At 41.9% G+C, this 22422-nt stretch overlaps 4 protein-coding genes across 4 annotated transcripts in view; all 4 read right to left on the minus strand.

The window, feature by feature from the left end:
• CSUI_005319 (bet3 transport) overlaps positions 1–5514 on the minus strand; it is a 7325-nt gene extending 1811 nt beyond the window's left edge. Inside the window, exons 1-4 of the mRNA XM_068065496.1 lie at positions 4152–5514; positions 3536–3633; positions 2610–2709; positions 861–1043 (exon numbers count right to left, since the gene is read on the minus strand). Coding sequence (XP_067922521.1) covers positions 861–1043; positions 2610–2709; positions 3536–3633; positions 4152–4211 — 441 coding nt within the window. The 5' untranslated portion in view covers positions 4212–5514. The remainder of the gene's footprint in view (positions 1–860; positions 1044–2609; positions 2710–3535; positions 3634–4151) is intronic.
• An 8670-nt stretch (positions 5515–14184) lies between these two features.
• On the minus strand, positions 14185–14938 carry CSUI_005320 (uncharacterized protein; the record flags this gene model as incomplete). Its single annotated transcript, XM_068065497.1, has 1 exon — positions 14185–14938. A coding segment is annotated over exon 1 (165 nt), but the record flags the coding sequence as incomplete, so codon positions are not given.
• Positions 14939–16471: 1533 nt separating this feature from the next.
• Positions 16472–19822, minus strand: CSUI_005321 (uncharacterized protein; the record flags this gene model as incomplete). Its single annotated transcript, XM_068065498.1, has 3 exons — positions 16472–16743; positions 17454–17685; positions 19634–19822. 3 exons carry the CDS (start codon positions 19820–19822, stop codon positions 16472–16474), a joined length of 693 nt encoding a protein of 230 aa, XP_067922523.1.
• Positions 19823–20846: 1024 nt separating this feature from the next.
• On the minus strand, positions 20847–21796 carry CSUI_005322 (uncharacterized protein; the record flags this gene model as incomplete). Its single annotated transcript, XM_068065499.1, has 2 exons — positions 20847–21083; positions 21722–21796. Coding segments are annotated over 2 exons (312 nt in total), but the record flags the coding sequence as incomplete, so codon positions are not given.
• Between the last annotated feature and the right edge of the window lie 626 nt (positions 21797–22422).

The raw sequence follows: 22422 nt of genomic DNA on the forward strand, positions 1-22422 counted from the left end.
CTTTCTCTCTCTCTTTCTGTATATTGGTATAGGGTGTAGTAGAGCAGGGTTGTTTGAACACGCAGGTAGTTCTGAGAGAAGTAAATGCAAAGAAGAACTTGTTTGGATGGCTGTGTATGGAGAGGATAGATTTTCTACTAATTACAGTAGAGATGGATGTATGTCTAGACATATGATGAGAGAAGAGAACGAAAAAGAGCAAGAAGAGCAAGGTAAGGGGGAGGAGAAATTTAACTACGGCACATGCAGGGAGTGAAGAAGTATACACATACACTCTGCGACATATCAAGGAAGAAAAGAAGAAGCAAAAGAAGAAGAAAAAGAAGAAGCAAAACAAGATGAAAGAAAGAAAAAACGAAAGATGTTATCCCCGAGGACACCACTATCATCATGTCGAAAAAGAAGAAGAAGAAGAGAGGGAGAAGAAGATACACTTGAGACATGCATGCAAGAGAAGAAAGAACACTCGCAGGTGAACCCCTACCATCTCCCATTTCTTTCGCAATACCCACACCCATCTTCCTTTTCTTCTTTCTGTCTCCACTCTTAAGTAAACTCCTCAATACATACAACACATACACATCATAGAGATGCACATAGATAGATAGATAGATAGATGGATTGGAAGATAGATTGATAGATAGATTGAAGATAGATAGGATGGATTATTTGATCAGACAACTACAGGAATGTATAGTCGTGTCTCTATTAAGAGATACCTCTTGACACGTTAACCTCTACCACGCGACAGATACAACACACTCCCTCTATACATCTTTCTCCCTTTCCTTTCTTGCTCTTCATTTCCCTCTTGTTTGTCTGGGTCTTCTTTTATTTCTTTTTCTTTTTGAAGGGTTTACTTGTTCGAGGGCTCCTCGTATGACCCCACAGATAAGGTTGGAGTAGTGAAGCTGAGAGAGAGACGGCGGGAGATCAACGAAGTCGGTCAGAGGATTCTCGTGAAGAATGAGAGAGCAGCATGTCTCTTCTTCATTCCATTTTACGACGTCTGCTGTGATGCCTAGAAACATACGAAACCCCAACTTTCCCAACACACACACACACAAAGAAAAAGAGAAAAAGAGAGATTAAAGATAGATAGATAGATAGAAAGGAGAGATAGAGAGAGAGACAGAGAGAAAGGTATGAAGGAAAGAAGGAAGGAAAGACAGAGAAGAAAAGAAGAGAAGAAAGACGTCTTAAACTTGGTGGAGAGAGAATAGAGACGTGGAAGTAGGTAGACGGAAGTTAGATGAAGATAGATAGATTACTGATCCACGGTAGATTCAAGATAGGTAAAAGAGAGAGAGACCTATATAGAGATGATGTCTCCATACCTTCTCTACGTGTCTATATGCTATGTGGATGTACGACCATTCGTTTAGATAGGAAAAGAAGCGGAGAAAGAAGCGAGGGAGAGGCCGATCGAGAAGAAGAATAGAAACGTAGATAGGACCGAGATACGTGTCTCTCTCGGTCGGTGTCGTATCTCAGATGAGTTATGTGCCTCTACAAATAGAGATGAAGATACATGCATCGCATTGAATGAGAGATAAATAAACGTCTATAGTTATATTCGTCTATGTGGATTCATTATCTATTAATGATAGACATGGCTGTGTGTGTTTCTGTTGTTCTTCTCAATGGATGAGGTGTATGGACACCTGAGCCTGTAAGCTCTTCTTCCCTCGTCGCATACCCCGTCACCACATCACTTGTCAAGGAAGAAGAAAAGAGGAAGAAACACAACTTCTTCTTCTTGTTGTTCCACTTCATCAAACCTGACGTCTCTTTGAGAGAGGAGATAGAAGAAGAAGCAATGTACAGTCTTCTACACCCTCGTAAGAGAGAGAGTGAGAGAGAGACAGACAGACAGACACTCCTTCTTCCCGCCAGGGGAACGACCGTGGAGAGACACACAGACGCGTACATACACTACATACAGACATGCACATCTACATATAGATCTACAGAGACACATAGATATGTATTTATCTAGGGATGAATATCTACGTCTCCAGCGACACATGTGAAGTTCTACATTCTTTAGACAGAGAAAAAGATCAAGAGAGAGAAGAGAAGAGAAGAGAGCTGGGGGTGGTGTTCCTCTGTGTATGCAAAGATGGTAGATATGTATAGATGGATGTCTAGATAGAAATGTTGTGCAGAGGAGCGTGATAGGAATATGTACAAGAGCGATGTGTAGAGAAATACATGCAAGAATCCATAGAGAACAAAATAGAGAAAAGAAGAATGAGGAAGAAAAACGGAGATTTTCTTCCACTCCCTTTCCTATCAAAGAACTCTCGATGGAGATCTCCCTAGGGACAATCGAAAGCGAGAGAAAAGAAAGAAAAAGAACAAAAACGTCTTTTCATGTTGGTAGAGAGACATCTCTCCTCCTCCTCCTCTTCCTCATTCTTCTTCTTCTCTTCATAGACAGCCTTCCCCGGTCCCCTCCCCACACAAAGACCAGGAGAAGAGATCATCCCTTCTTCTTCTTTACGACAATAACGACCCCCCCCGGAAGGAATAGACATGAGATAGACAGACATGTCTTTCTCTCTTTCTTTCTCTTTCTGTCTTCTCTCTCTCTCTTTTTTCCTTACTTTAGCGACGACTTCGGCAGTCTGTTGAAAGCCCGCGCATGCCCCGATGCCTGTCTTGGAGAGAAACTCATCCACCAATCTTATCCCTATATTGTAACCCCTACATACACACACAACGAAAAAGAAAAAGAGAAGGGCTAGGAATCTAAACAGGAAGAGTGAAGTAGGGACGCCCCCTCATCATCGTCATCAAAATAGAATGGCACTTACAGCTATAGTATAGCACTATCGTGATATCAGTAGTAGTAGTAGTCATAGTCATAGTAGTTTAAGTTATGACTGTAAGAATAGAAGGTGTATTTATGTGAGTTGTCTCCTTCTCCTTCTTCTTCTTCATAGTCATAGTAGTCATCGTCAGAGTAGAAGAGATAGTAGGCATAAACATAAATATAGTCATAGTAGTAGGTTAGAGTGAAGATTGAGACAAGACTGAACCCCTACGCCAATAAGAAATAGAAAATAAGAATAAGAGAAGGAATAGGAATAGTAGGAGGAATAGTAGGAATAGTAGGAGGAATAGTAGGAATAGTAGGTATGGTAGGAATAGTAGGAGGAATAGTAGGAGTAGGGGGTATAGTAGTGGTAGTGATAGTAGTGAGATAGATCATCATCATAGATATAGTAATAATGATAGGAGAAACTATGATACTCCTACGAATACTCCTAATGATCAGCAGCATCGTACTTGTAGATGAAAGTTGGAGTGATATAGCTATAGTGCTGATAGCGTACGGCCTCGTTGTCTGAAGAGAAGAGAAGAAAGACAGAGACTCACAAATAAAGCCAAGGATCAAGAAGGACCTACACAGGAAGCTTCAAGCTAGATAAATAGAAAAAGAGAAAGAACTAGATAAAGAAATCTATATAGAGAGATGTATAGATGTATATAGATAGATGTAGGTAGATGGTAGATGGTAGAGGGTTACATTTTGTCGAGTTGACTGTTGATGGCGTCGATTTGCTCGAAATCCTTGAGAAGTTGCGTCACCAACGCACCGTACGTCAACGACAGAAACTCCGAATTCTACACAAAACGAAAGAAAGAAAAAGAAAGAAAGAAAATGAAGAGAACAAGAGGAAGAAGAAGAAGAAAGCGCACACTCGTCCGCGTCTTCAACCCATCGTAACGGAGAAGAAAGAAAGAAGAAAGAGAAACAAAAAGAAGAAGAGATAGAGAGGAAAAGAAGAGATAGACAGCTAGATAGATAGATAAATAGATATAGGAAGGAAAAAAGGAGATGAAGAGAAGAGCGATAGACATACGTGTAGATACACGTGGGGCTTCTTCAGTTTCATCTTATTCTATCAAAGTCGGACGTGTAGATCTCTACACATCCAGATAGAATCTCTATCCACACATACGCACAGAAGAAATACACACATAGAAAAAAGATAAATAGATAAGTGCGAGAAGACAGAACTGATGCAGAAGGAATAGGTGGACAAGAGGATGAAGGGAAAGGGAAGAGAAAGAAAGAGACAGAGAAAGAAGAAGAGAAAGAAAGAAAGAGAGAGAGATGGATAGATAGGTAGTAGACTTACCACCTTCTCCATTCTTTGGGAGATGACCTCCCATTGTTTCTGATACTTATCTTTAGACATCTTCAACACAACATGCACACGGGAAAAAGAAGATCAGATTACTATCTAGCTTGTACATACACCCCAGATACGGGGACTAATTAAAGAAACAGAGAGATAGATTAAAGATAGATCGAAGACAGAGAGACAGATTAAAATATATCGATAGATAGATAGTAATTCTTTTCAAGGCTAGATCAGAAAGAGAAGGGAGGAGATTAGCGATGAAAATGAGATAAAGAGAATGAAGAAAGAAAGAAAGAAACAAGACAAGAAGAGACAAGGAGAGTAAGTAAGAAGAAAGGAAAAAAGGAAGAAAGAAAGAAAAGAGAAATGAAGAAGGGGGAAAAGGAGAAGGATGAAGATGCTGGAGCGGAAGGAAGGAAAGGCGAAAGACCGAAAAAGAGATGGACGAAAGAAATAAGAAATAAGAAAGAATTAATGAAGAGAAAGAAGAGAAGAGATCTGTACGGAGTGACCTAAAGATTTGTTCATGCCTGGAAAGACTAAAATAAGAAAGGAGAGGAAGAAGGGAGGAAAAAGAAGGGTAGAGGAGAGATAAGGAAGAAGAAAAGAGAAATAAGAAAGAAAGAGTGAGAAAGAGAGAGAGAAAGAAAGAAGCGAATAGAGAGAGTTAATCCAACCGAGACTGGACTGTACGTCCATTCAGAGACTACAGAAATATGACGTATGAGAAGAAGGTTCTACAAGGGCGACGAGGAGGAGGACGAGGAGGTGCGACTTTGCGTAAAGGACAGAAGAAGGAAGAAGAGAGAGAGAGATGGGTCAACAAGACACTTCTAAAGAATGAACGGGTACATGAAGAAAGGAATTTTCTTTCCTAATTCCTTCTTTCTTCGTTTTGCTACGTCAAAGCATTTCCCAGGGGACTAAATACCGAAGAAAGAATAAGACACTTCAGAAACGAGAGACAGAGAGAGAAGGAGACAGGGAGAGAAGAACGAAGAGAGATAAGAAGAAGAAGGATAGAATCTGTAGGGGTGAAGAATAAGCCGATGAAGATCAACAGAAGGAAAGAAAAGAAAGCCGGGAAGATAACAAACAAAAAAGAAAGAAGGAAAAAACAAAGAAGAAAACTTCCTGATAGTCTCTCTACATGAAAGAGACTTCTACCTACTACTTCTACTAGTAGAAGTCCTTATACGAGTAGTAGTACGAGTTCGATCTGAGCTGACCGTATTAATTTAGGGAATTATCTTTCTTTTTCTCCTGGCTTTTAGCAGGGATATAAAGAACGAGAAGAAGAAAGAAAAAGAAGACAACTTCGGTTCGTGAAGAGACTGAGGAAAGAAGAGAAGAAAACACTTGGGAGAAAAAAAATGTGTAGAAGGACAGGTCGCCCTACAGGTGTTGTGTTGGATCTTCTTCTTCTTTCGGAGCGGAGAGAAAGAAGACCCTCATTCGTATCGCGGGGGTGTATGAAAGATAAACGACCGATAGAAAACACCCACAGAGAGACTAAAAGGAAGGGCGAATTAAAAAAAAAAAATCGTTCTATGAGTAGGTGTTCTAGGCAAGCGAATGGTGTGTGTATAGACGCATGCATGTATGGGGTGTATATACACCTGTGCCGATACTAATCAAAATAGGAATAAGATGTCTACGCGCGATCCTCAGCCCCAAGAAAAAAAAAAGAGAGAAGAGCAACGATGTTCTTTCTCTTATTCCTTTATTCTTTCCTCTATACTAAAAGTGAAGAAAAAAGCTTCTCCTCTCCCTTCTTCTCCTGTACATTTGTATGTCTTCTTTAGCTTTACCATCAAGAGAAAAAGAGGTTGAGAAAACACGAACTCGAGAGTTAACACGAAAGAGAAAGACCTTTCGCCTTCTCACTCGCTAAGAAGAGACCCAGAAGTCTTTTTTCTCTTTTCTCCGCATACACCCGCGACTCCAGTTGTTTTTCTTCTTTTTCTTCTCAATTAAAAAAATCGAAAGTTCCCAAACTTTTTTCTCATAAATTCTGCGGAAGTGTACGTACACCCGAAAATAATTTGTTTTCCTGGGAAAAAAAAGAAAGGGGGGAGATAAAGGGGGAGGAAGCTTGGGAGGGAACTCTGGAGTCTTCTGCTTTGCATGCGCCCGTGTCTTTCAAGTAAACAAAAAATTACAAGATGAATAAGTTGTATCAATCGTCTCACCGCGAGACAAGGAATCGATCATCCCCACCTTCAGAAAGAAAAGAAAAAAGGAAAGAAAAAGACACATTCCTTCATTACAGGGAGAGAAAGACTCCCAGGATCAAGAAAGAAGACAAGCTAGCAGTATACAAGGTGAAAGGGATTCTTTTCCTTATTGTCTTTTCAAGTGATCTTGTTTATCGTGGCATTTTAAAGAAAAGAATAACTTCAGTGTATATACACCACACATAAACGCGTTTTCAAAACTCACCCTGAGCATCCCTGCGTAAGACCAACTAGTAGTATCCATACATACACATACGTAGACATACACGTAGGCATACATACACATACATGCATACATACATATACATGCATACATACATTCCCACGTCGACGGACAGGCATCTCTCGAGTGCACCCCTCTGTATTTCCCACATCGCTCTCGCGCTTCCTCTCCTCTCCACAGTCTCCGCCACTCTACCACACATATATAGATGTACGCATATCTATACATACATATACTATACATATACTATGCCTATACTAGTACCGGAGTACACCTGTGTTTATACACTGAGAGTTATACACCGGTATTGTACATGTATATATATATATAGCTGTATATACACCGTATATGCACTGAGAGAGAGAGGGAAGTGTATGATGAAAGAAAAGGTTGGAGCTGTTGCGCAGGAAAGTTTCTGATCGGAGGCCCGAGGTAAAGAAAGGAGAAGAGAAGATAAAAAGAAGAAGAAGTGACGCACATATTCAATACATAAGATGAGATAAATAGAAGGTAAGAATGATCAGAATTCTCTATCTTTATATCTCTCTTGATGTGTATGTGTGCATGTTGAGAGATATGGGCCGGCTGTTCGTATGGAAGGCGGGAGGAAGGAATGAAGGAAGGAGAAATTTGCATGGCTACTCGCGTTAGCTATCTTTAATCTATCTGCACCTCTTACGGCTAAGTAACTCCCTAGGAAAACAAGCAAGCAAACCCTTCCATTTCTTTCAGATACCTTCCTTTTTCTCATTCTCTCTTTCTCTCTCTCCATTTTCTCGAACTCTCTTTCATGACGAAAGACCACTCCTGGCTAATCCAAAGAGTCTTCGTGATATAACAGGGAGAGAAAGTGAGGCAGAGACAGAGACAGAGAGAGGTGAGGAAGTTAGCCAGCAGTCGATCGGCTATTCTCCTTCTCTCGGGATCATATTAAGGATTTCTACGCGAAGAAAAAGAGAAAGTTTTCTTTCTTGTTTATCTCTTTCTTCGTCTATCTCTTCTCTGCTTCTGTCTGTTTTGTACGCACCTTGTCTGATGTATCAAAAAGAATAGAAGAAAAGAAGAAGAAGAAGAAGAAAGAGAAGAAGAAAAAGAAGAAGAAGAGACTGGTACTTTTCTATAGCTCTCGTTGGTAAGCAGGCAGTTGTCAAATCATTAGCTCCACATACGCATGCAAACGTATACACATACATACACACCTATATATATATAGATATATAAATAGATATGTATAGGTGTGTATATGCCAAGGTGCTCGCGAGTGTACGTGAAGAAGAAGAAGAAGACTGTAGATGAAGGTACACATAGCGCTCTCCACATATAGGGACGCACATGTATCGCTACGTACACGTATACGAGCCTTTAGATAGAGGTGTGTGTGGGAAGGTCCATATATCCATCCATCCATCCATTTATCCAACGACTCGTCGAGGAAGACAATCTTTGGTGTACGTACACACCAAGAAGAAGAAGAAAAAAAAAAGAGAGAAAGAGGGCACCTGCATACTTGAGAAGAAAAAGGTTACTTTTCAGAGAGAAGTATTGAGTTATGCACCTTATTGAAAAGTCTCTCTTTCTTCGTCCTCTTCTTGTCTTTCTTCTTCTCATCGAGTTCATTCCGAAACAACGAGGAAAAGAGAGAAAGAAAGAGTAACTCTTCCTCGTTCAAAACAGCCTCTCCCCATGAAGACATGAAAAAGTATCTCTTCCTCTTTCTTCTTTCTTTTTCTCCACCTGTCTCTCTTCATCGTGTTCTTCTTCTTCTTTCTGTGTCTCTTCTTCTTTTTCTTCTCATCCTGTCTCTCATTCTTTACTTTTTCTTTCCTTAAACATAAAGGCAAGACGGGGAGGATCAATCTATCAACTACTAAGATGTCTATCAAATGAAACAAGAAAGCGTCTCTTTCTTGTCTCTTCCTTTCTTCCTTCTTTCTTATCTCTTTCTTCTTCCTCGTTAGGTGTTTCTCCTCTCTCTTTGAAAGAGAATAGAGAGAGGCTCACGTTCACGTCAACAAGAAAAAGAAAGGCCAAGAAGAGAAAGACGAAGAAGGAGAAGGAAGCTTCTCTCTCTCTTTTCTTCTCTTTTCTCCAAGGATGTCTATATATACCTCCTTTCTTTATCTTCTTCTTCTCCTAGGTATAGATAGAGAGTTAGACAGAATTAGATAGAGAACAGCAGGGTGGCTAAAATTTACTTTCCTTCTTCTTCTTCCTCTTCATAAAACGAGAGAGTAGAGGTCGTAGGAGTGCGAATGAATGAGTGAGAAGTCTGAGATACGTGAAAGGAGTTGAATAAGCTTCATACACCCCAGGCTGCTTAGAATCTATCTATACCTCCGACCACACCTATGCCTATCTATCTATGCATGTATCTCTATAATCTTATCATAAGCTTGTGCACCTCCGTCTCGAAGAATACATGGAATACACTCGACTTAACATATAGACAGATATATAGATAGATATGTACATAGAGAGATATATACGTAGCTAGGCATGTACGTAGATGAAAACGTACATATACACATCTAAATAGATGTATAGATATGCATCCATATAGACAGGCCTACATATAGGTCTATATCTACGAACATGTATAGGTGGATATGGAGATATGAAAGGGGAGGAACAGAGAGAGAGTGAGAGAGATATGTCGTCCTGCTCCATGAGGATATAGAGATAGAATGATATACTATAAGGATGCAAAAAAGAAGAAGAAGAGGAGCTATAGGAGTTGATGTGTCTCTCGAGGTTGATAGAGGATGTGGCGAAGAAAGTCATTCCAAGGCAACGCATGCTCTTCTTCTCCTCCTACCACATTTAGTATCGCTGAACGGATCGAATCATACGACACAAAACGAGAAGAAGAAGAAGAAGGAGAAGAAGAAGAAGAAGAAGGAGAAAGAGACGAAGGATCTTTTTGTTTACGAATGAAGCGATTTGTCCATAGAGGAGAAAGACAAGGAGGAGATAAGAGGAAGGCCGTCTGTCTATTCTTTTCGTCTGTATGATCTAGAAAAGAAGAGAAAGACCGGTGCTCTTCTTCTACTCGTTCGACCTCTTGTTTATGATGGCTCTTATACCCTCCTTCTTTTTCTTCCTTTTCTTCATTGCTCCTGCATGCATTAAAAACCTTATAGACATCTTCTTCTTCTTCCTCGAACTTCTCCTCCTCATCTTGCTCGTCTCTCTTCTTCCTCGCTAAGCCAATGGAAATGTTTCTCCTAATATTCATCGCCTTCTCCTCACTACCTCTACCTATCTTCTCTCCTCCTCCTTCTTCTTCTTCTTCTCTCAGCTTCATTTCTTCTCTCCTCTCAACACCTACATCGACAGATTCTCTTTCTTCTTCTTCTTCTTTTCTGCGAGATTTCTTCTCTTGAGAATGCGGTCCATCTTCTATCCAAGAAGAAGTAGAAGTAGAAGAAGAAGTTTTGTGCGTTCGCTCGCCTTTCTTTTCATGAAATGTCTGGGGATGAAGAGAAGCAGGTGTTACGATAAGGTCTTCTTTTTCTTCTCTTTCTCTCTTCTTTCTCTTGCTTGTTTTGAGAAGCACTTCACTTCGACACCCTGGCACAGAGAGCCACTGAAAGACCCTCTCCATAGCTTCTTCAAGACAAGAAATACAACTCCGAGAAGCAACAGACAATAACGATGACGAAGAAGAAGGAGAAGAAGAAGAAGAAGAAGAAGGAGAAGAAGGAGAAGGAGAAGAAGAAGGAGAAGAAGAAGAAGGAGAGGAATGTTTGGAGGTTGTTTCTTTTTGAAGAGGATGAATGAGTCTATGGTGTACCTGAGAGAGGAAAGGAGGAGAAGTGATGAGTTGGATGAAAGTGTTGAGAAAAGAAATCCATACATCTTGCCAGTCACCGTAGCCTAGCTCTTCTTGTTCGATCAGAAACTCCAAAATTCGGCTTTTTAGCTTTTCTTCTTCTCGTTGTCTCTCCTGTTCTTTCTCTACTTTTTCTCTTGTATCTTCTTCTATCATCTTCTCCTCGGTTTCTCTTTCATGCCTACAAGGGCCGCTTTCCTCTTGAAAATTCTCTTTCCTCCCTTTCTCTCCGTCATCATCAGGTGTACGTACACCTGAAGGAGGCGAAGGAGCCTTGGTGTGATTTAGAGTATTGTGAGGCGAAAGAGAAGGAGAAAAATTGAAGGAGCGAGGAACGCTCGAGTTCTTTCTCTTTTCATGACAAGGAGCAAAGAGAAGAAGAGATGAAAGAGACCTAGAAAACAACTCGAAGAGAGGCAAAGGAGGAGAAGTCCGAGAAACGAAAGACGAAGCAGTCTCTTGTAAAGATGAAATCTTCCTTGCCTTTCTTTCCTCTACTATTGCGATCTTCTTTCTCTTCTCCCCCTTGTTCTCATGTGCTATCTCCAACAAAGGCCCGGAAATCTTCTCATTCTCTCTCTCTTCTTCATTGGCCGACAGAGCAGAAGAAGAAGAAGCAGCAAGAGAAGAAGAAGAATCTTCATGGCGCGGGGAGGAAGAGGAGAGTGAATGGAGCTCTTGCATTCTCTTCTTCTTCTTCTCGTCCTTGTGTCTCTCTTCTTCTTCTTCTTCTGTGTATCTTTCCTGATGAGGGGGTGTCTTTAGTGTGGGTCTCTTCCGGAAATGTGAAGAGAGAAGAGAAGAGAGTTTCAGGTCCTTCCAGCAGAAGAGCGACATGTTTAGATCAGATTCGTATTTCCTTGTATAGCTCTCGAAGACCTGAAAGGGGATCTGGAAAGGGAGGTAAAGAATGATCTCCTTGAAGTCTTCTCTCGACAAAACTGTCTTACGAAGTCTCTGCGATGAATGATATACCTCTCTTCTTCGATCTCTCTCTTTCTTCTGACCTAACAAGGATAAGAGAAGAGGCAGAGAAACAGAAGAAGAGAAGGTGTCTACACGAGAGAACGAGTTGTGTTCGTCTTCTTCTTCTTTCTTCTTTTTCTTCTTGTCTCTCTTCATTAACCCATCCTTCTCTTCATCTTCTTCTGCTATTTGACTTGGAAGGTGATCTTTCTCCTGAAGTTCCTCTTGTTCTTTCTCTTCTTTTTCTTCTTTATCTCCAAGCGTTCTTAAGAGGAGAAGAAGGAGACCTTCCTTCTCAGTTAGGCCTCCTTCTTCTCCCTCTCCTCGGAAACCTCTCGAGGCAATTCGGCTTGCCTCTTGGATGAGCTTCTCTTTCTCCTTTATCAGGTGCCATGGAAGTGAAGCCTTTAAGAGCTCCTCTTCATCTCCTTTTCTTAGCAAATTGATATAGCTCAAGAAAGAGGAAGAAGAAGAAGGAGAGAAAGACAGAGGAGAGTTGACAAGATCATCTCCCTTCTTCTCCTGTGCAGAATGCTTTGTGTGTTGACACCTCCCCTTTTCATCGTCCATCATGCAGGTCTCCTTGACTTCGAAGATCTTTTCTCTTTCACTATCTTGATACTCTTCTTCTCTTTCTTCTTCTCCTTCTTCTGTCTTGGCTTTTTCGTTTCTTCCCTTCTGTGTATGTTTTGTCTCTCTTGCTTTTCGTGTGTCTCCGAGGTTGTCGATGAGCCTCCAGAGAGCTCCTTCATGTCCGTATTTGAATCGATACAGAAGGTACTCGACGATAAGCAGCTTCGTTCGCAGCATCCGATACCACGGCCCTCTTATGTAGAAGTAACTTCTTCCTCTTCTTCTTTCGCTTCCCCTCATTCGATGTCTAAGCTTCTGGGTGGTCCGAAGAGATAAAGCACCCTCATCTTTTCTATAGAATCGAATCCTACTCTTCTCAAGGATCTCCATCAGGTCTCCTTCTTCTTCTTCATCTACTGCCTTGTTCTCCCTCTTCTCTTCATCCTTCTCACCCTTCTTCTCCTTCTCCGTGTTCTTCTTGTCTTTCTCTTCTCGCAAAGACTCTTCTTTTTCTCCCTCCTTCTCATATGTAGAGAAACGCATACAACTCGCCTCATTGAAGGTGTCTAGCGGTGTTCCTCTCTCTTTCATGGGTCTTTCTCCATCTTGACGAAGAGGAGGAGAAGATGAAGAAAGAGAAGAGATCTCTTCTCTCCCTTCTTCTCCTTCCTCCTTCCTTTCATTCTTCTTTCTCTTCTCTTTTTTCTCTTCTTCTTCTTCTTTCTTCTTGTTCTCCTCCTCTATGTCCTTTTCCTTTTCTATCTCTTTCTCCTCTCTTTTGCGTTGTCCTTCTTGACGAGAAGAGAGAAGGAAAGACGTCAGAAAGTCTTGCGAGAGGTCTCTTAACACATGGCTTTGCCGAGTGTCTAGGCCATCATTCTCTTTCCACGTTAGAACCGCTTCAAGAGAGGAAAAGAAGGGAGAAGAAGAAGAAAGAGACCTCTCTCTCGCTTGTGAGAGAATATCTTGAAGAAGAGGAAGAAGGCGAGAAGAAGAAGAAGAGGATGATGATCCAGAGTCAGAAGAAGAAGAAGATAGAGAAGATAGATGAAATTTTTGCGAAGAGATCATCTGTCTATATTCAAGGCGGGCGTTACTAGCCAAGCCCCAAGTAAATTCCCCGGCGTGCTCTCCTAACCTCCCGAAGATGGCGATCAGAGAAAAGAAAAAAGAAAAGAAAGTCTTTTCATCGAAACGAGACACATGAGGTGTATCGACACCACCATGATGACGATAATGAAAAGAAGAAGAAGAGGAAGAAGAAGAAGAAGGAGAAGAGGAAGAAGAAGAAGAAAGAGTGGTATGTTTCTTCTTTCTTTGAGTTAGCTCTTTCTCTTCTCTTTCAGAGAGAGAAGGAGATGAAGAAATGCGCTGGCGATTTGGAGGGAAAATTCTTTCTCGATCAAGGTAATCTTCTTCTTCTTCTTTTGTCGTGTTTGTCTTGTTCTCTCTCTTCCCGATCTTCTCTTTTTCTTTTTCTTTTTCTTCTTCTTCTCCTCTTCTACTCGTCTTCTCTAGACTCTCGAAAGACTCTCTTTCCTGTGAAGTTAAACAAGGAGATAAAGATGAAGGAGAAGAAGATGAAGAAGAAGAAGAAGAAAGGGAAGAAAACAAGAGAGAAGGAGGAGGCTGAGAAGGAAGAAGATGGATAGACTTTTCTTCTTTTTCTTCTCCTGCTTGAAAAGAGAAAGAGAAAAGTGAGGTTTGGAATCGAGAGAGTTTAGAACGAGGTGTATCTACTTCCTCCTGGGAAGAAAAGAAGAAATCTCGCACACTTTCATCTCTTTGTTTAGGAAAAGATGGGAGAACGAAAGGACGTTCTCTAAGGGGTGCGAATCTTCTTCCATGGAAAGATACGTGACGAGAAGCAGGAGGAAAAGGAAGAGAAGAGGAAGAAGAAGAAGAGGAAGAGGAAGAAGAGGAAGAGGAAGAAAGAAAAGAGGGGAGAGGAGTGTTTAGAAATGAAGAGTTTCGGAAGTTTCTTAAAATTGGCCATCTATCTAGAAAGCGAGGAAGAAGAAAGAAGGGAGAGAAGACTGTCGTAATCCGTGTATCACGTGCAGCCTTGACGTAAGAAGTAAAGAAAGAAGAAGAGAAGGGAGAGAAAGAAGTTCTTTCCTTGATAGGGAGTGTATGAGAGAAGAAGGAAGACTGAGAAGGATGATTAATTTGAAAAGGAGAAGGAAGGAACAATTTCCTTGATGAAAGAGGCCGACAATCGATTCTCGTTCTCCTACCTCCAGGTGTATGTACACCTTGAATGAAAGAAGAAGAAGAAGAATGAAAGAGAAGAAAAAAAAACAGAAGATAGATACACTTGTGAAGAGATCTTTGATAGAGATGTCTTTGAAGAGAAACCATCTTCTTCTAGGAAAGGACGGGGAGAAAGAAAGAGAGAAGAAGATGATGGGGGGAGAAGAGAAGAAAGGAAACGACTTTGCTTTTCACGAAAAGGCAAGAGAGAAGAAACGAAAAAGCCGATTGACTAGTAAGAGAAGAAAATAGTCTATCTTTCTCTCTCTCCTCTCTCATGAACAGCTAACGAGTTAGCTAGCTACTCCACATCCATAGCCGTATCATACACACACACTGCTCGTCTCCCTCTTCTCTTTCTTCTTCTTCTTCCCTTCTTTCTTCTTTTTCTTCTTCTTTTCATTCCTTTACTTCACTTTCTCCGTCTTTCTTTCTCTCAAGAAGTGGTCTTGCCTTTGTATCTTTGAAGAGAAGAAGAAGATGAGAAGAGCGACGAGTCCTCCCTTTCTATGTGAAAGATCTTCATCTCTTTCTTCTCTTCATTCTCGCCTTCTTCCTCTTCTTCATGATCCCTATGCAAAGAAGAAGAAGAAAGAAAAAGCGAAGAAAGAAGAAGAAAGTAGATCAAGAAGAAGCCTCAATGATCTATCTTTCTCTTCTTCAACGACCTTACAAAGATCTCCTTTCTCTTCTCGCTCATTCACACCCCGCTTACCCCCTGCTGTCTTGGAGAGAGTTAAGCGAAGCAGGGGACGTTCTGTATGTGTTATGTATCTATCTGTCTTGTAGGGAGAAGTGGTTCGAGTCTCTCCGTGAAGTAGTGAAAGGAAAAGACAGAGAAGAATTTCTTTGGAAAGGAGAAAGTAGTACTCCTTTCCATCAGAAAGAAAGAAAGAAGAGAAAAGACGAGCGAGAGAGAAAGAAGGAAAGAAAGGAGATCTGACTACCAGTCAAAAGTCAGGGCTTTGAGTGTGTCTTGTAGATTCCTTTTTTTCCTTGACTTGCATCTCTCTCCCTTTCTTCTGACTGCATGCAATCGCATGCAGTCATTCATCTATTTCCTCGATTTTGGTGTCTCCCCTCCTGACTCTCTGGTAAAAGATCCATTAATCATGTCCTCAGTTCTCTTCTGAAGGAAATCCCCACTCTTGCTTTTTGCATAAATCTCGCAAGAGATCAGCGACGTCAAAGATATGACTGAGCTTACTTTTCTACTCTCGAGATAGAGAGACAGAGACAGACAGGGAGACAGGGAGCCAGACATGTCTCTTTGCTATAGAAATGAGTAGTGACGAGCTAGTCCATATAGAGAGCGAGGTGCTAGATCTGAAAATAGAAGTCTCTAGAAAGGGAGATAAAATTAGATAGACAGATAGAATAGGAGACCTGAGAAAGAATGAAAAGAAGCTGTCTCCGTCACATACACTGTGTCCTCTTGTATGTGTAGAAGTCATTCTCCTTAGGAAAATTCCTTACTTCTTCTTTGCTCCGGAGCCATTCACACCACCTCAAGAGAATCCTATCTATCTCTGTCTCTCCGTGTCAATCTGTAGACATGTATGTCTATATGCATATACTCTGTATATATATATATATGTATATATATAGATGACGTGTGAATTCGGTGTGTAGATATCCGAGAGTTTGGTGTGGGAGGACAGTCGAGAGCACCCTTAGGCTACTAAACGAAGCCTTAGGCATAGCCAGCGTTCAATTCCTTCTCAAAGAGATAGGTAGATTATAGATAGATAGATTAAAGATAGAGAGATACCAAGATGGATAGATACATAGATGGATAGATAGATTAAAGATAGATTAAAGATAGGTAGATAGAAAGCAAGAGACAGCTGGGAATGTTGTCACATTATGTACACCGTAGCCTAGCTAGTAGGCCCAATTGTTTCTATCTCGTTCTTCAGGGATAAAGACATCCATACACGGGGCATTGCCAAAGAAAAAGAATAAAATTGGTTTATATCTCTCAAACATTTCCAACTGCAGAATTCCTTCCTTCTTCCCTATCTTTCTCTCCTCCTCCTCCTCCACACACCCTTCAAATCTTCTTCCTTTCTTTCTTTCTTTCCCCCTTCTCTTTTTTTCTTTCTTTCTCGCTCTGTCTTTCTCTCTCTTCTTTTCCTTTCCTTTCTTCTCCACTCTTTTTTCCTCTCTTTCTTTCTCTTTTTCTTTCTCTCTTTCTCATTCTCTTTCTTTCACGTTCTGCTTGACTCTGCTACACTCCAAGAGGTTGGATGCCATCAGGAGCCTTCGTCCCTGCACCTCTCCATCCGCTTCCTAGAGGGTACTTTTCTTCTCGATCTCTAATTATTTCGCTTAGCTTCTTGAAATACTCACTCTTGCTTGCTTCGAGCACTTCTGTAAAGCGCTCTGTCTCGTCTTTGGAGTGAATGAGAGGAGACTGGACCTGCTGGACCATCATCTCTTGGATCTCATTCAAAAGCACGACAAACTCGTCGGAGATTCTATCCATCTTGATCTTCATGGCTAAAGAGACAAACATACAAGGAAGGGAGATTGAAGAAAGAAAGAAAGAAATGGAGAGACAAAAGGAAAAGGAAAAAGAGAAGACGACTGGAGTTTGAGTAGGGTGGAAAGAGAGGAGTTGATGTGGGGTGTCTACACTCGTAGAAACAATAGAAAAGAAAAAACCACTATGAACTATCTTTTTCTCTCTTTCTCTTTCTTCTCTCTCTCTTTCTCTCTCTTTTTGTGTCTCTTTGTATGAATGGATCAGTGCTCTGTCCCGAAAGTGTAGGTGTCGCTATATGTGGCTCTGTATGTGTGTGTAGGCGAGCACAGTCATCGATCCCCCCCTATACGAGAATAGGGAGAAAGACTTTTCGTAGAGGTCGGAAAAGAAAGAAGGAGTTGCAAGGAACGGACAGATGGCGACGGACGTCTCTTGTTTTCTTTCTTTGTACGTATATGCGTATCTATATGGAGGGATACTCGCGCGTAGAAGAAATGCAGATGAAGAAGAAAGAAATAAGACAGCGAGGTGACGAGAAGAGCGAGTACTTGGAGCTTTTCTATCAGCTCGTAGATACTAAGTCATACAGGCACATCTCCATCTATATATATGTATATGTATATACCTATACCTCTATCTATCTATATGTAGGTAGGTAGAGGGGTACTAGATCCGTGGCTGTTTGGTTGGATGTCTTCTTTGTGTCTGTCTTTGTCTCTCTTACCTCTGACTCGTGTATCATATTCAGCTAGCTCTTTGTCTCTCGATGCTCCGAGCTGTCTGAGGAGAATCGATTGTTCAGCATATTCACGCCTATGAGCTTGGAAGGCCGACTGTGTATCATCGAGCTGGTTCATATAGTAACGTTGCAAGGCCTTATATTGACGGCTTAAATCACAGCAGACATCTAGGTGCCTCCTCTCCTCAGCTTTTAAATCTTTCTTATATTGCTCACACTGTACATACACACAAAGTCACACATACACTTCCATACATCTTCATACATGAGTCGTATCTATACATACTACATACATATACAGGCATCGTTACGCCACAAGATCATTCGTGTTAGACGGGGAGGAAGAGGTAACTTCTTATCTCTCTTCTAATTTGCTGTCCCTCCGTACTTATACTGTGACGCTTAACGCATCGATCTACACATACAGTTTCTTTCATATCTATATCTATCTAGCTACATAGCTGCATATATATGAAGGTGTGTATGTGTCTAGTCGGAAGAACGGAGAAGGAAGGAGAAAGAAGAAGAGGAGGAGTGATGATGTCATGAGGAAGTATGTTCTTGTAAAGATCTCATTAAAAAAGAAAAGAGAGAAGTTGGAATGCATGCAGCTGGTGTTTATTCCAGTGAAGGAGTCAGCTAGTTAGTTAGCTAGCTAGCTAGGAGTGGCCTTCTTCTCGAGACAGGTTAGATCTCCTCTCCCTTTTCACTCTCCATAGCGATGTTTCGCTTACTTTACGTTAAGTCATCACATACGGTTTTTCTTCTACGTAAGTCGGCGGATAGAGGGTTCTCTTGCTGATCTATCTCTTTTCTACAGACTGTTGCTTTTACTTACTCTCCATTCAATGAGACTACACACGAAAGAAGGAGAGAAAGTGAGAAAGAAAGAAAAAAAGAGAGAGAGACCTATTTTCTTTTTTGCTGTGGAAAGAAAGCGTGGATGACGATGAATGGACGAGAGGCAGTAGGTCATTCTTGTTCTGATACAGGGTCACACCCTCGTGGCAAAGGAGATGAATGATAGCTACTCAAAGGAATCTCATGTGAGCTTTACAAAAAGAGTCAGAAGATTAAGAAGGGCAAGATACAGAAGAGTGACTAGTATTTGTGGAAGCTTCTTTCAAAGACGAAGAAGATGAGGATGACGATGAATAGCATAGCGTTACGTTAGAAGGGTGTAGACCTGTTAGGCTCTCATGATGAATGCTGTGAAAACACCGGCTCAAAGTATCACAAGTGAGAAAAGAAGGAAATCCAGAAAGAACAGATAGGTGAGTGCACGAAAGTAGAAGAAGCTAAAAGAGAAATAAGGAGAAGAAGAAGAAGTAACGAAAGAGCACTTGCGATCCTGAAACTTTCCTCGGTTATCCTCTATTTGACTCTACCGTCTCCGAAATACTTCCTTTCCTTTTCAGATCGGCAACCTAGGAATGAACTCTGTCGTGTTCTGTCCTTTCAGCATGTAAAGAATAATGTCCTTTTCTTTCCTGTCTGATAAATGGACAACGTGTGCTGAGATCACTCAAGTGGAGATCTCTGAGCATGGCGGTGTTAATGCTAAAAGCTTGCTTTCTCGTATTCTCCGTCTAAGAAAGGCGATGAATGAGCTAAGAGCTCGATGTAAGATGTACGATGTACGGCTTGCTGCTAGCACCATCTCGTTTATCGGATGTAAAGGCAGAGCTAAGGACTTTGGAACTGAAGTGTCCTACTGAGGAGAAAGCAGAGAAGTTGCTTGATATAAGATGCTAAAGACACGTAGAACAAAAGGGCTCTGTTTCCTGTCAACCCTAAACCCTGAGGTTTAAAAATGAGATTAGGATAATTCAGCGACGAGGCTAAAGTCAGAGATCAGCCCTCAGAAGAGTCTTTTCTTCTGCTTCTCCGTTTGTGGATGGACAGCCCGAAGATCTACCTGTGTGGAAGCCGTCTATTCTATATCGCGTAGTGAAGGGTGTGTTCGAACTGACCGTGAGGTTTCTTGGACTCTTTCTATCGGAATAAAAATAGGCTGCAAGTTTGTTTATGTGCTGCTGGTTTCTAGATTAGAAACTCTTAATCGAGATGACGAGGGGAGTGTTGGAAATCTTTCGTTTTCCAAGGCAGTTCCGGAAGATATCTTCTCTGAATCTTTCATTGATGCTTTCACCCCAAGACTATACCTTTTCTTTATGTAGGTTTTCTTCTTTCAATGTTTTGGTGAGTTTTTCATCGGTCTCTTGCAGCTGGATTTCCAAGGCCAACATTTCTGCTTCTAGAGCCTTGTTGATCTGCTCTAGAACCTCAGGCTGAGCAGCCGCTGCATTCTTTCCTTTCTCTTTTCCACCTTTTTTCTTTCCTGCTGAAGACATGGTGGATGGTGTGTCAATGATGGATCCTTCAATGAAGAAGAAATTCACCGGGGAAACCCTAGAAAGAGTGAGGGGAAGAGGAGCGGGGCTGGGTGTTTGGGTGGGGCACTCAAGCGACGCTCCTTCCGCCGCTGGTGTCAGTGGGACAGACCTTTTTCGGTTCTTTTGAGCCTTCTTAGATGGTCAGAAGGTTTCATTCCCTCTTTATAAGCTATAAGAGTAGGAAAGAACAGTAGCAGTTTTCACAGAAAATGTGAATTCAAGTTTACTCAAATTCGACTGACGGCTCAGGGAGGGGCCGCCCTAGGAGATCGGTTCTTGTCCGCAACGGACTGACAAGAGAAGGGCGGACCCTGAAAAAACGATCTGCCGAGGACGAATGAAATGCGGCTTTCCTTTTACTTTCCAAATTTAAGGAAGAGGAAAAATTTCAGAACAGTAGAAATGCGCTGTGGGGGGAGAAATCTATCAGGTTCGGTTTCCGTGTGGGACGATTTGAATTCAACAAAACGGGAAGAAAAACTTTCGAGATTGAACAAACATCACTGCTGATTGTTTTTGCGCCTCAAGAAGTGTCAGAATTGTCATGTCAGTGAAGATTCCTTAAGCAAAAGCCACAGAGAAAAGACTGTAGGGGTATGGAGCCTTCACCCTGGTGTGTGAGAGAGGAAGTCTCGGGGAAGGACATCGGAGTATCTCTTTTGTCGTGTCAGTACAAACTCAATCCAAGAAATAAGCATCCTGTTGAGAACTAAGACGAAGAGCTAACATATACAACCGTCTCATTATAGAGCTAAGAATGAATGACCTGAGGGAAGAAATCCTTCTTCACCCAGACTGAGCCACAGGTAAGAAAGAGGAGCAAATGACGAGCACGCGCAGAAGGAAGAGTAAAAAGTGATAAGAAGTCTCAGAGACGAAACACACACAAACAGGGCGCGAAGAAGACGAGGCATCGGCTACTTAGTTGTCCGATCACAAGGAAGCCAATACACAAAGGGCATCTGCAAGAGCAAGACTGACCAGGAAAGCCGTAGGTCACACACAGCTTTTCCATTATCGATGAGCTTAAGATCATTAGTGTTTTGCTACTTTCCACTTTGAGTGGCTGTTTCTTCTTCCCCCTTCTCGCGTCTTTCCAAGCGTTCCGCATACTCTTTCTAGCCTCGCTGAACTTCTGATATGGAGGAGAAAGTGTAGTGAGGCGATGGAAGTCGCTTGTCTCCACGCAAAGCTGGGGCAGAGAGGCGCTTCGAACACACTGAAACTCACGAGACAGAGAAGCCGAGGAAAGGAGAATAGGTTTCGCAAAGAAAAGCTGTCGCTCACTTGGAGAACGAGGCAAAAGATGGTGGCGCTGACACATAAACACACTCAGGTGTCAGTAGTATGCCTCTCTACACCCGGTACCTTCCCTAGTCTTACCATGTCTGAGCCATAGTGCCATCTCTCAGTTTCTCTTACTATCTCTTTCAACACTCTTCCGGAGCAGTCGTCGTTAACTAACAAAGCCTATGTGTGACCAGTACAAACAACAAGCCAACAGGAATCTGCTCGTAGCACGACAGCTGGGATTCTGACCAGAGAGTGGAGTACTAAGGTGTGACCCAATCATGAAAGCAAGAGGAATAGTTGGGCCTAAGAATGTCAATCTCCCAAGTTCACAGTAGACTTCCTGCGCGTTAGAAAAGATCAGTATTATCAGCCACCGTGATCTGTTCCAGGAAGGTTTTCTATCAACACTGGAACTTGCATCACCTCCTCAGGTATCAACTGCGAAGAAGAAACTCCTTCTGGGATCTTCTCCATGTGAACGCGTACTTGAAGTGTAGTAACCCAGTTATGACCTTTCTGGGTCACCGCCTCCTCTCTAAGGTAACTACAGAAACCTTCACTCACATTTCCTGTTTTCCCTGTCCATTCACTATCGCCTTGAAAGAAAAAATAAACAGTCCAGTCTTCAAGCCAACAAAGGATCTACTATCCTTGTTGCACCCGGTGGTTTATATCATTCTCCTTCCGGCCGCGATGACGTCGCTGCTCTCATCCACACATACATCGTCACTCCCCGGTGGATTCTGTCCGGAGCTGGCTGGGTAGCAAGAAGACTCTGGCTTCTTATAGGTGAATAGGAAAGCTGGGGGGGATGTTTTCAGCAGACAAGAAACGAATTCTTAAAAGGGAGGAAGTATCGGAGAGCCCCTAAGAGTGAATTGCCAGCCAGATTATCAGGCGAAATCAACAAAGTCGTTTGAACTCTATGAAGAAGACAAGGTGGATCAGAAAGAGACAAAGAATACAGCTCATACACATGAAAAGAAGAATAGAACCAGGCTTAGCAGCGACGTCACACGCCTCTTAACCTTTTGTCTCTCTTCCTTGCTTGTCGATTCTCAACAATACCATCCAAACAAGCATAAGAAGAGCCTTCGGAGTCACTCTCCTCTAAAGGCTCGATCGGGTCATCATTCTTTATCTTCTCCTTTCATTCTAAGCTCTCACACGTGAACACAACGACCAGACTAATCCACCCCCCACCAACAGTTGACAAGCTTGGCTTGCTGCTGGGCAATATCACCGTCTTTGCTCCCGTGCCAGAG

Source organism: Cystoisospora suis (assembly GCF_002600585.1).
Source record: "Cystoisospora suis strain Wien I chromosome Unknown contig_2575, whole genome shotgun sequence".
NCBI classification, from domain to species: Eukaryota; Apicomplexa; class Conoidasida; order Eucoccidiorida; family Sarcocystidae; genus Cystoisospora; species Cystoisospora suis.